This window comes from Arachis stenosperma, chromosome 6 (assembly GCF_014773155.1).
Source record: "Arachis stenosperma cultivar V10309 chromosome 6, arast.V10309.gnm1.PFL2, whole genome shotgun sequence".
Taxonomy (NCBI): domain Eukaryota; kingdom Viridiplantae; phylum Streptophyta; class Magnoliopsida; order Fabales; family Fabaceae; genus Arachis; species Arachis stenosperma.
In genome coordinates this window covers 114,280,203-114,294,008 of record NC_080382.1, presented here as the reverse complement: position 1 = coordinate 114,294,008, position 13,806 = coordinate 114,280,203, and the positions used below count along the sequence as shown (strand labels likewise).

The 13,806-nt window shown below is 31.5% G+C and overlaps 1 protein-coding gene across 1 annotated transcript; it reads left to right on the top strand.

Moving 5' to 3' along the window:
* The first annotated feature begins 241 nt into the window (after positions 1 to 241).
* Positions 242 to 3,859, top strand: LOC130935718 (uncharacterized). Its single transcript, XM_057865593.1, has 4 exons — positions 242 to 464; positions 547 to 989; positions 1,853 to 1,982; positions 3,360 to 3,859. Exons 2-4 carry the CDS (start codon positions 567 to 569, stop codon positions 3,578 to 3,580), a joined length of 774 nt encoding a protein of 257 aa, XP_057721576.1. The 5' UTR covers positions 242 to 464; positions 547 to 566; the 3' UTR covers positions 3,581 to 3,859.
* The last annotated feature ends 9,947 nt before the right edge of the window (positions 3,860 to 13,806 follow it).

The window sequence follows — 13,806 nt, the reverse complement described above, 5'->3', positions numbered from 1 at the left end:
AGCCAACTCAGCGGATGAGATGACGGAAGGACTAATGTGGTCATGTCCGTCATCTTTTGGGGACGATTTTAATTTACTTTATCTTTCAGAAATTTATATAGAGATCGAGATATCTTTTAGTAATAATTTTGACTATTAACTCTTATAAAATAATATTGTGCTGAGAGTATTTTAGTAACTTCAGTTTTTTTTTTAAGTTACAAAAAAAATGTTTTTTAAACACATTTATGAAACGCAAAAGAAAATGTGAAACGGTGTCGTTCGGTTCGATACTGAAGAAAATTAGAGAAGTCATTTGAAGTCGAACCCTGGAGCAGCAGGAAGCTCCAAAGCCTAAACCTCAGAAAAATCTCCACTCTACTACCTTCCCCATCATCCCCCGCCGTCGTCCCGTCGCCGTGACGGCCTTCTCCGCGTCGCATCTAGCCGTCGCATCCCGACATTCTCCCAAAGCGCCGACTAACGTATTCATTTCTGTTCTCTGTATTCCTTTACGAAGAATGAATTAGTACATTTGTAAATTCTAACTTCTCGATTCCATTGCAGCTAAAACCCCAAACCAAACCATGCTCCGCCACGTCATACTCTCCAGATCCTCCTTCCACCTCCGGCGCTTCTCCCAGTCATCCGCCGCCGCGGTACTCCACCATGAGCCACCGGAGGTGCAGCCGCTGACATACCTAGAAGGCTTTCCGAGACCGGACTCGAAATACGACGAGACGATACTCGCAATTCCTCGCGCGAATTCGGGGAAGAACATATCGGCGAAGGAACGGAAGGTTGGGCGCGTGCCTAGCATTGTGTTCGAGCAGGAGGACGGTCAGCATGGCGGCAACAAGCGCCTCATTTCCGTACGGACTAACCAGATCAGGAAGCTCGTCAACCAGCTTGGCCGCTCATTCTTTCTCTCCCGCCTCTTCGACCTCGAAGTCCGGTCGGAGTTCGAAAGCGGGGACGTTGTTGAGAAGGTTCGGGTTTTGCCCCGCAAGGTAAATTGATTTTAGTTTGGATTTTCTTTCTTTTGTATGTGTATGAATATTAGTTGTTTGTTTTGGGTTGACGATGTATTTATGAGAAATCTTGTTACTGTTTTATATGATTAATGAAAAGGTATCCAGAATATTGTGATTTTGCAAATGTTTAAGTGTCAGATTTGTTTGATCATTGTTTTGGATTGTCGAAAGAGTGGAGATTATTGTTATATGTATGGAGTCCATGGACACAAATATACACATTTGAACTCCTCTCAACCAAAAAAACTATATATTATATGCCTGTGACCATCTTCAAAAATATAGGCTCCCTCGTAGTATAATCCTAACCTCAATTTTGATTTTTGTCCTCCAAGTATCGTTAGCTTTGCAAATCTTTGTTTTTTTTTTACCCATTATAGCAAGTTGTTTGTTTCCACATGTCAATATCATTTTGCTTCTGCTTGCTTTTGTTGATAATATCATTGACATATTATTGGTGAGTGTTCCACTTATGGATGTAGGAGTTGTAATTACTATATTTGCTTTAGGATATGTTCTTGATTAATTAAACTTTTTGAAATTGATATCTGAAATGTATTTCTTTGTGTAGTGTAGGAAATGTGTTTTCTCTTTCATCTTTCTTGGATGGTATATGAAAATAGCTATCATTTTTCATGCTCTGATTGGTTTTAGTAAAATATATCCTTCTTTGAAGTTATTGTGATTGTAAAAGCTTAATTATTTTGTTGAGATGTGATATGTAAGGCAGTTGAGCATTTGATAGTTGTGAGTTATCTCATCATGTTCTGTTTTACAGATACAGTTAAGTTTAAATTTGTTGCTATGTGCTGAACTTTTGTCTTTTGAAATTATCCCAGATTCATTTGCAGGCAGGCACAGATGCACCATTAAATGTCACTTTTCTAAGGGCTCCATCAAATGCTCTGTTGAAAGTTGAGGTCCCTCTTGTATTTCGAGGAGAAGATATATCCCCTGGACTGAAGAAAGGTTAGCACACATGGAATTCTTCTTGAAATCATATTTTAATTTTCTTCATAGAGTACATTTCAATATTAGCCCTTTAGCTCATCACATGACCACTTTGTTTACTACGTATTTGTGAAATTTTTAGGCTAACGAATGTTTGTTTAAATATTCTGTTGATTTTATTTTGTTTTTCTTTTTGCTTAAAGTGTAATATATTTATAAACTCAATTGTCTTTAACAAATTCTGTTGATGTTGTCTAAAGAGTTACACATGTTAGGTGGTACATACAATGGATCTTATGTAATACTTTCATGTTCTGATTTCTATCTCATGACTGAACATTGCTTTATCTACATCACTTGTCATCGGCATATCTAAAGTTAACATGAGATTGCTGGTTTTAATATCTTGTTTGGGAAATGGTTTGGTTAGCATCTGTTTCAATAGGCCAATATATGACATAACAGAATTTAGTGTTATATTTACTTTCCAAAATGAGTTTTCTTTTCCAAACTGAATCTGCCTGCACATCCATGCAATAGTCTATTAGGCTTACCATCTGGGATTTTAAATTATAGAGGTTTTTATAATTCCCCTTTATTTCTTTTTTGTGAATGATTCGTTATACATCTTTTTGACAATGTCAATTACTTGGTTTCTTGCTCTAGGCCTGTTAATTATGCAGCACTTAGTCAAAGTTAATCTTCAATAATCCCAACTAGTACTTAAAAGATAACTGCACACTTGGTTGAAAAGCTATTTTTATCCTCTGGATAATTCCAATTTCTCCTTAGTTTGATTTGGGATTATTATTTGGTTAAAATTGTAGGAGGCAGTTGTTCTGTAATGAGAAGACCTGTTGAGATCATGATCTGGTTTCTGTAACACGTGCAACTTTTAGATTAAAAGCAACAAATTAGTGTGCCATTGTTTAAGTCCCTGAAGTCTTTAAGACTTTTGTTTACAGAAGGGTATTTCTGTCAAGCAACTGAAGTTGTTAACAATAACATATTTAAACCCAGTATTCAATTTTACTGTTATGGAGTTAACTTTTTGGGAGTATATATGTTCTGCTTTGATAGTGCAAATCTAAAATGAATGGTCATTATTGTACATTTGTACACTTCTGATGTGCATCGCAACTAGTCAACTTACTTCTTTAACAGAGAACATTTATGTGCCTATATGCACCATTCATGGATATTATGTCATAAAATTATTAAAATAAATTTCTTATAGAAGAACAAAGGTGAGCAATATAAGCACTTCTCTAGCCTGAAAAGCAGCAACTGTAGAAGCTAGGGCATTGTGCACCTTTTGCATTTTATTTACTCTCTATTTTTCATAATGTTTTATTTTGCAGAGTATGATTAACCATTTTTTAAAATTTTTGGCAGGTGCTGCTTTGAATACCATCAAAAGGACTGTTAAGTTCCTATGTCCTGCTGACATTATCCCCCCATATATTGATGTGGATTTAAGCGAGTTGGATGTTGGCCAGAAGTTGGTTATGGGAGATCTTATTGTTCACCCTGCGCTAAAACTTATTCAGTCAAAAGATGAACCTGTTTGTAAAATTATGGGCCAAAGGGTTTCTGAACTACAAAAGAAAAAGTAAAGCGCATTTTGTCACCTTTTGGCAGGTATTACTGCTGCGTTGAAGCATTTTATAGCTAACATGTATCATTTGCAGTTATCTTATTAGTGATTCTTGGCAGCATCATAGGAGATTGTTTGTTATAGTATTAAGATGTTAGGTTCTCTTCTGCCTCGATTCTTTTGGCCCTACTGAGTTTTCATATTTCAATTCTCTGTTGTTTCTGCCGTTTCTTTTGGCAATAATGAAGATACGGGCAATGAGAATATGAAGTTGATCCATTGAGCTTTGAGTGTGCAATATAGATTTTTCTGCTTCTGGTTGTTCAGTACAACCAAAGGGTTACCATTGACGTTTTCGTGTCCTCAATAAAGATGTCTGTCTATGCAAGATGTCTCTTTTCCAATTTTTACCCACCATGATTTTCGCTTTGGTACCTATTTTATTTCTTCGTCGTTTCGTGCAAAATTCCTTCGAGCCATTTAGCACGGCTAAGTAGCAATTGAATCTTTTCTCAATAGGTGGGGAAATTTTATGTAAACTTCTCAATTGAATCTGTATGTATCGATTAAATTTGTTTAATACATTACTTGACAGTATGGAAACTAAAAATGACTAATTCACTAAATAACGTAAAAATTGAAAGCAAATGATAGAGAAAGAAAAGGTAATTATAACACAAGTTTTTCTATTGTTTTTTCGGTATTCTTCTGAAATTTGAGGTTAAGTTATTCTTTCTCATGTATTATTGTATAATAGTTCTGTTTTACACATTCATAATTTTGAGGCAGAATTGCACTTGGATGTAGAGAAAATCATAAGTCGTCTTTGGGAGCCTGTCAAAATTTTTGTTCACTCTAAAACTAGGACACATAATTTTCAGAAATAGAAAATAATTCCTTTTTCTCTAAAACTGTTCTCATTAAACGTATAAATATCAAGGCTCTTCTAAAATGAGGAGATGAGTAAAGTGATAAAATAAATAATTAGTCATTTTTAAAATAAGATAGTCATATTCACATATTATAAAAAATAAATTTAATGGTAATCCATCACTTTATTACTTTACTCATCTCCTATAGTAATTTTTTTTTCAATTTTTAGTAATTCAATTATATTTTTAGTCTTTTATACTTCTTCAACCAGAATCATACTTCGCATTTATTCATCATTCTAAATTGTTACCACTGTTGTGGTTTTAGTTTTGATGGTCCCAAAACGTCTGAACTATTAAATGGTCCTAGTAACAAAATATATTTTTTAAATTTTTTTAATAATTTTCAAATAATTTTTATTTAATTTTATTTATTAATTGACCCTTCATATATTATTTAATTTTAAAATTTATCCTATATCTTATAAATTATTATTTTATTCTTTATGATATATTTTATCTTTAGAATTCTATTAACTTCTATGAAGATCAATCTTGAAATCAATTTTATTTTAATTTGGAAGCCCTAATTTTATCTTTTTCAATCTTAAGATTACTAATTTCATATTCTAATCTATCATCAATTTGTTTCTCAATTACCTAATTCTATAATTGTAATCGCAATGAGCCAAAAATTTGATACGGTCGAATATTGGAAAATGTACAAAATCGCTCCAAGTAATACACAGTGAATGGATATCATTCCCACGAGAGTTAAAGAATTGAATCAAGCAACGTCTAATTGAATCTTCTAATTAGATCAATCAAACTTTAGTAGGAGGATGTGAATCTTGAAGTAGTGAGGAACAGTGAAGCAGAGTGTTTAATTGTGAATGAGAAAATGCTTATGAATTTGGAGAATTAATCAATGAATGAGGCGTTAAAGGCTTTAGAGATGTTTAATTTTTAGAAGTAATACTTATATTTTCTTACTTTGACTTATGTAAAAACACTTTCACGGCAAATCATATATAACCAAATTCTAATTCATTGGCAATTTAATTTCTCCTTAACTTATTTAATCGCCAATTCCTTGGTCCATTAATTTAAGAAAAAGAGGTTAAGCACAATTTTGATTTAAAACTGCACAACTTTTAAAATACTATTCCTAGTCATTGAAAATCATAAGAAATAATTTTAAACTAATTCCGACATTAAATTTTCCAAAGTAATAATAGAATCCAAATAGAATTATAATATTTTTTCGATACTTCTAACCATTAAAGATGAAGAACGATACTCAATCTTAAAAAAGCATTAATGCATTAATCAAAATAAAGAAAACATATACATTACGAATCCATAAAATTAAACAAAACTCCTAACCCTTAATAAGAGAGATTTACTTACTCATGATAAAGAAAACAATCTAAAACTAATGAAGTGCTGGATGAATCCAGAATGATTTGATGATCAATCGTTCTTCTATGAACCATACGTTCACTTATTTATCTTCTATTTCTAACCTAGAATTTAAATTCAAAAAATAAATCTAATCTTATCTTTTGAAGGATAAGATAGATAACTGTTGAGTCCGAAAATTATCTTACAATTATTTGTGATGATAAATATTTAATTAATTGATTGATTCATTACTTGACTTAATATGTTAAAAAGATTCAGCTTTAAAATTAATATAATTGCTTATTTGGTATCAAAATTAGAAGAGATTGCTGTTACCAATATTGAAAAAGAAAACATAATAATGTTGGCAATTATGGACAACAACGAACAGATTTATGGACAGCTAATCACATTGCACGAGTTTTGAAATAATCAATAAATATTAATGAGCAAGTTTTGAAAAACATTTAGAAAAGGCAACTGCTGGCTACGAAAAATCAGAAATCAAATATTGCATACTAAGAGTGCTTCTTCTTCACTTTAGTCCCTTTTGGTAAATCAATTTTTGTGTCTTTCTAAAAAACAAAAAGGCATATGTTTCTTTTTGAGATTATATGGTAAAAACCTATGAATGAATAAGTCTTAATCTAGAAAGAAAATACAACAAAGTTTCAATTTGAGTTTATTCTTGTTTTAGTTTGGTCTTGGTTGAATTGGTTTGGTTTGTGAAGCTCAAGTTGGTGCTTCGTTCGTGTTGGTGTAAGAATCGGTTTGGTACATATTGTTTTTATTTTGATCTTTTCATTTGGTGATTGTAATTTAAATTGGATATAGTGAAATTTTGTTATTATTATAGTAAAGATTGGATATAGACTTCATTGCACATTGAAATTGAACCAAGATACTTGCTGGTATGAATCTTTCTTCTCTTCTCTCATTTATCTTCTGTACTTACATGAGACAAAACTGAAAAAGTCTCCTGCTTATTTTGTTTCATGCTTCCAATTTAAAAAATAGCCTTGATTCAAACTCCCTTTTTCAAGGTCTACAAAACCTTCAATTGGCATCAAAGCTTAGACTCTAGGAGGCAAACTTAACAGTTTGAAAAAATATTTTTTCTTTTATACGTACATATATACATACAAAATAAACCGTAAAATAACGGTTTATCAGTTGGTCACAGATTCAGAAGTAGAAAGGCAATACTACAAGGCATGAAGAATTACAGCATTCGGAGAAGTGTTGAGTATCGAGTTTTGGAATCGGATCGGTTAAAGTACCACGTGTATTGCTAGAAATTTACTGATGGTTGTCCTTGGAGTCTCCGTGTCGTTTTCCAACAAAATCTCGGATATTGGTAAGTGTTACGGTATTTTAGTACATTATCTTCTTCGTCATTATTTTTTGGTTAAATTGTAATTTGATTATATTTCAAATCGTTAGGAATTGCGTAAATTCAGCGAACCGCATACGTGTTTAGCCCCACCATGTCTCAAGTGTAACACCCTATTACCCTAAACCTTACCTCTAGCCGTAAAGTAAAGGATAACGAAGTGCCTGGACAATTCTAAAGCTTATATTATATAATATATGTCTAAGAATTTATATAACTAGAAGCCCGACGAAAGAACAAAGCTCAAAGTCGCATAAAGCGGAATTACAAAACACGAAGCATTCACACACGATAACTAAACGCGTAGGCATGGAGAAGAAAATATATTTTATATATAAAACCTTGTAGATAGCTCCAGGATACACAAGGTAATAATTAAATTAACTATATATATATATATATATATATATATATATATATATATACACTTATGATATACAAAAAGAGGACTAGTCACAACCTGCGGAGTTTAGGCCGGCTAGTCAAACTGAATACGACAAACTTTTGAAGTTTAAAACAGCAACAACCTATCTCTCAAAGTTTTCAAAAATAAAGCTTCTAAGGCAATAACATTAAATATACAAAAGGTGAGAGTGCTACAACAAAAGTAAATTGAAATAAAATATAAGAAAGATCATACTCCGCTCTGTCACCACATCCGCAAACTCATCACCGTGGTGGATTGCGACCTGCATCTGAAAAACAACAACATATGGTATGAGAACCGGAGGTTCTCAGTATGGTAACAGAGCCCAATATGTAAGATGTAAGGTTCCGGGACGCCGAAAGCAATCCTAGAACTTTACACCAAACAGATATTCAAGCTTAACGAAATAAATAACTTAAACCGTAAACAATAAACAAGGGTATCTAAACTTAGGGAATTTCTAACTAAAACTAGTCACCACTGTCCCATAGCCTTCACCAACCTACCCTCCGTGCGATCCCATCGCCATTGCCTACCTAACCTCCTCAGCACCAGACAATAACAGATAATGCAAGCAAGTAATACATAGGTAATATTCATATATAGCAAGTAATTCAAGAAGCAAATAGGAATATTATACATTTAGGCAAACTACAAGTAATTAAAGCAAACAAGCACATAAGAGATGCATATGATGAATGCATGTCTTATTGACTGTGATATCACATGTCGTTATAGTGCCAAACCCGACACAAAATCTATTCGACAACTCCCGGATTAGTCTCTCTGTTGCACATACTCAAGAGGAATAATTCCAAGGGATGAGTGCCCTACCACCTTCTCTTTTCAAAGGAAAACATTCCGAGGGAGAGTGCCCTACCAACTTCCTCTGGATGCCACATGATTCCGTGGGTTAGTGCCCTACCACCTTACAACCAGAGAGAAAACGCATACTCAGGAGGTATAATTCTGAGGGATGAGTGCCCTACCACCTTCTCCATGAGCGAGAAATGTGAGTGGAAAGCCCAGCTTCAACCCTCACATCCGAACTTAGGCGGGAGATTGCCATAATCCCTACGATGGAGAACAAAGCATATCACAATTACATAACCCATCTCAGAGACCACTGCTCATAGCACACTTCCATTCATACTCATTCCATTAACCATAATCATCCATCATCAATCTGGCTCCCCATTAGTTCACAAGACAACTCCACCCAATTGACATACCAAGCCTAAGTCACTGTCCTCTAACCCTTTTACCAGAGTTTATTCTAGTTAGACTTATTTGTGGTATTCTCTATGAATCAAAGCCTAAAAACATGTTAAGACACCCTAGATGAGCTTTACGGAAGTTTACAAGTTTGCCGGGAAGGTAAAACAGTTAAAAACAAGGTCTTCATTGAAAAACAGGGCAGTGTGCGTACGCATAGGGTTGTGCGTATGCACACCCAAAAGAGTTTTCCCAGCTTGTGTATATGCATGATATTGTACGTACTCACAACTTGCAAATTTCACAGAATATGTGTGTGCACCAGAGTATGCGAACGCTCTCAACAGTAGGTATATCCCTGTGTGTGTGCGCACCAGAGTGGCGTACGCACATTTTCTTAAAATTTTAGGGTGTGCGTACGCACAAGTGAAAACATGGCTCCTCTTCAGAGCACGCGCACAACAGTGTGCGTGCGCACACAAACCAGAACTCACAATTTTCTGCAACATCACAGAAATCAGATTTTAGACACTAATTTCCAACAATCATATCTTTTTCTACAAAATTCTAATTTCCATGAAATCTATATTATTTTAAATCTGTTTGAATCATCTTTAATTTGATACAAAATTCAATCAATTTCAAAAACTGTAGCTCAAGATATGATCCGCCAAAGTTGGACCAAAATCTGTTTTTACCAAAATCCTTAAAAACTCAATCTTTCCAACACTCTCAATTCAAAACCAATTATTCACAACCTAACAATACCAAAATCACTCAAGAATTCATACCAAGTATTCCTCAAATATATCAATCATTCAATCATCTAAACCATTTAATACTTACCTCCTCCAACTCTAAATTCAACCTTATATCATATCCAATTTTCTTAATACCACCATTCAAATTCCCAACAATCATTAATGATACAAGTATCAAATCTTTCATCCAATTAGCCCTATTATCATCAATCAATCCATTCAATTCATCAAACCTCCTCACTCATTTATTTTCAACATGAACCACAATAACCAACAAGCAAAAGCATCATCAACATCCATCTTCAAACCTCAACACCCACCAACATAACACATCAATAATCATCATCTAACAATATATATGTCATCACATTCAAACTCATTCAACCTCCATCCAAACCATCATCAAGCATAACATTTATATACAACTAATCATACAATCACATCATTCAAACCTATCTTAAGGTCAACTAGTCTAAGTGTCCAAAAATATTACATATTACATAAAAGAAGCTGAAACCATACCTTAGCCGATTCCCAAAATTCACCAAACACCAAAACTTGGAATCCCGCAAGCTTCCAAAAAGCCAAGGCAACTCCAACAAGCACCAAAACTCAAACTAATATCATATATATATATATATATATATATATATATATATATATATATATATATATATAAATCAAAATCTAACGTTTACAAAACAACTAACACAAGAATTTAGTGAAATCGTACCTTATCCAACGAGATTAGGGATAAAATCCAACAATATTCCAATGCTAGATCACTCCTAAACAAACAAAACACAAAAATCTACTCAAGAACTAGAACAAAAAATGCAAAACTGTTAGGGCAGGAAACTGGAGTGCTAGTTTCGAATTTTACCAACAAAGCCTAGCTAAAAATGATGGAATTGACAAGAACTTCACGTGGCCGCAAACGGCTCGTCAATCGGAGCTCCGTAGCTCAAGTTATGAGCGAAAGAGTGAGAAAGTGAATAGTAACTTCTCCTCTCTTCTCCCTTCTCTATCTCAGCGCCTCCCTTCTTGCTTGTGGGTGAAAATGAGCAGAATTGCTCATTAATAGAGTATATATATGTTGGACCTTGGGCCCGGTTTAGTCCCGATCCAACTCGTTAGTATTTTTTGGTCCATTTTGTCCACTTTGGGCGAAAACCTTTAAGATTAGCGTCCGGTTTTCGATTCTAAATTATTTTTGTCCTTTCAAAACAATAAATTCAATTTTCAAAATCTTATTTTTTCTCAAAATACAGTACATGACAGATTAGAGCCGGTACTACCGATTTAAGTGTCGGTACGTATTTTTACAAAAATTTGCCGCAAAAGATAAATTTTACCACTAAAAAAAATTTATTGAAATCAAATTTCACCTTTTTATTTTGAAAATATCATTTTTATATTTTTGAACCTATTTCGGACAATTAAATTATTATTTTATGAAAGCGGTTAAGCCGGTTCTTATATCAGGATCATCGACAGTTGAACAACAACCTCATATGCAGAATCATCACGGCCCTCGTACAATCTAGTCCATCAGTTACCATCCCTGTTCTACAGAGTACAATGAGACAGAACTATCACTTCAAACCGTCGTACAACAAGATTTGGATGGCAAAACAAAAGGCAATTACGTAGATATTGGTGATTGGGAGAAATCATACAATAAGGTACCGTGATTGCTTCAAGCATGAGTGGATCTAGCACTCAAGAGCTCCTCCACGTACAATATGATGAACAAATATTGAATATTAAAGAGATGGATAAATAATAAAAAAAAATTGGATATAAAGTAGTTGGATAAACAATGAACAAAAATAATAAAAAAATTGATAATCAAGGAGATTGATAAACGATTCCAATTGTAAGATTGAGCAATTGAAAAATAAATTGATGATAGATTATTCACTAATTTATAATCTTAATATTAAAAAAAATAAGATTAGAGTATTTAAATCAAAATAAAAATTTAGAAACTGATGATAGAATTTTAAAGATAAGATAGATGAATAATAAAATAATAATTTATAAATACGGGGAAGAAAATTTAGAATGGCGTAACATATAACGCAGTGCACAATTCAATCGATTGGATAACACAATCAATCGATTGAATTGTGAAAACCTTTGAAGACTTCAATCGATTGGTAACACGAGCAATCGATTGAATAAGAAAAAACTCACATTCTAAGCGCAGTTTAATTGATTGTGTAATCATTCTGATCGATTGAATTTTGAGAACGCATATTGCCGTGTAAAATTCAATTGATTGTGTAACACTTTTAACGATTAAATTTTGAAGAAACCCGTACTGTCGTCCAACATTCAATCGATTGTGTTGTATGTCCAATCGATTGAACTATCAAGAAACACGATTTTATTAGCGTTTATGAATGTAACGAATCAAGAATAAAAAAAAATCAATTAATTTGGATTGCCAAAATATTTATAACGATTAATGGAAAATCTATTTTGTTATTGTTTTATTTTTAATTGTTAATAAATATCATAGATAAATAATAAAATAATAATTTATAAAAATAAAAAATAAAATTATAATTAAATAATATATAAAAAATTAATTTATAATTAAAATGAAATAAAAATTATTTAGTAGTTATTAAAAAATTTAGAAAATATATTTTGTTATGAGACTCCAAATATGCTAATTAAGCAATGCTTCTAACTAGAACTAGAAATAAGTGAAGTCTAACTTGTAATTAATTTTGACTTGGACTTATTAACAATTTAAAAAGTAAGGCTCGTGAATTTGTTTAGCCAAATTTAAATTTAAATTTAAGTTTATATATTAAATAAATTTGAGTTTGATTTTGAATAAATTTAATTTATTAGTTTGTGAAGTAATTCGATGTAATATATATAGAGTTTAATTTTACAATAAATAATTTTAAACAATTATTTAATTACGTTTGTTTATTTAAATATCTATTCACGTATAGATGGTTAAAAGTAATTTTTTTTTTCTGTTACCATGATAATATGTTGTTGAATACACGTAAAAAACTTTTATCCAATAAGAGCATGAAAACATAATTATATATAATTATATAGTTTTACATATACATCAAATTTTATACATAATTATAATAGATGACATAAATTATAATTAATATATAAATAAAAAATATTTAAGTTAATAAAATTTATCGTTTTTAGCTATTATTTTAGCTATTAACCAAGTTTATTTAGTCTATTAAAAAGTTTTAAAAATTATTTTTTTAAACTTTTGATTTATTAAAAGTCATATTAATGATGTTTAAATAGTTTTTTAAATATATTTTTAATTTTTTGAAAAATTGCTTAAAAACTTTTGAAGAAGTCAAAAAATTTGACTTCTCTCTTTATCCGAAGCTATTTTATCATTTCTATTTATTAAACAACTTTAGAATAAGTACTTTTATGATAACTTTTCAAACACAATTTATTTATAAGCTACTTTTAATATAAGACCATCTCCAATAGAGAACTCATCCCAATCCCTATTTATGGGCCACCTGTAATAAAAAATAACTCCACACAGCTTTTGCATCATAAACAATAAATAGGAACTCAAATCATCTCTCTCTTTTCCATTAGAAGGAACTAACTTTAGTCCCTGTTGTGGTCCCGCTTAATTAATTAATTAAAATATTTAAAAGTAATATAATCATTATTTGTTTATAATAATATTAGTTAAATTTATGATTTAAAATAATTTAATATTATAAAATATTAAAATAGATAACTTAAATTTGATTAATATTTTAAATTTTACAATAAAAATAAATAATCAAACCAAAAATTATTTTATAATATATAAAAATTATATTTATTTTTTATGTAAATAAATTTAATTAATTATGATTCAATATAACAATATAAATAATATTTGATATTGAGTTAATATAATTATTTATATTAATTATGATTTAATATAATTAATTATTAAATTAATATAAATAATTAATTAAATATATATATATCTAATATGTTTTTAATTTTTTTATTAACTTTTCACATGGCACAATTTTATTGGCGGCTATAAGTCCCTCTCTAGAGGGATTCTCAGCCTTGATCCACGTGAAGAGCCTCCTTCCTTCTTTGCTCTCCAACGACAATTGGGTCCTTGTATGTCAGAAAATGAACTCTATTTTTTAG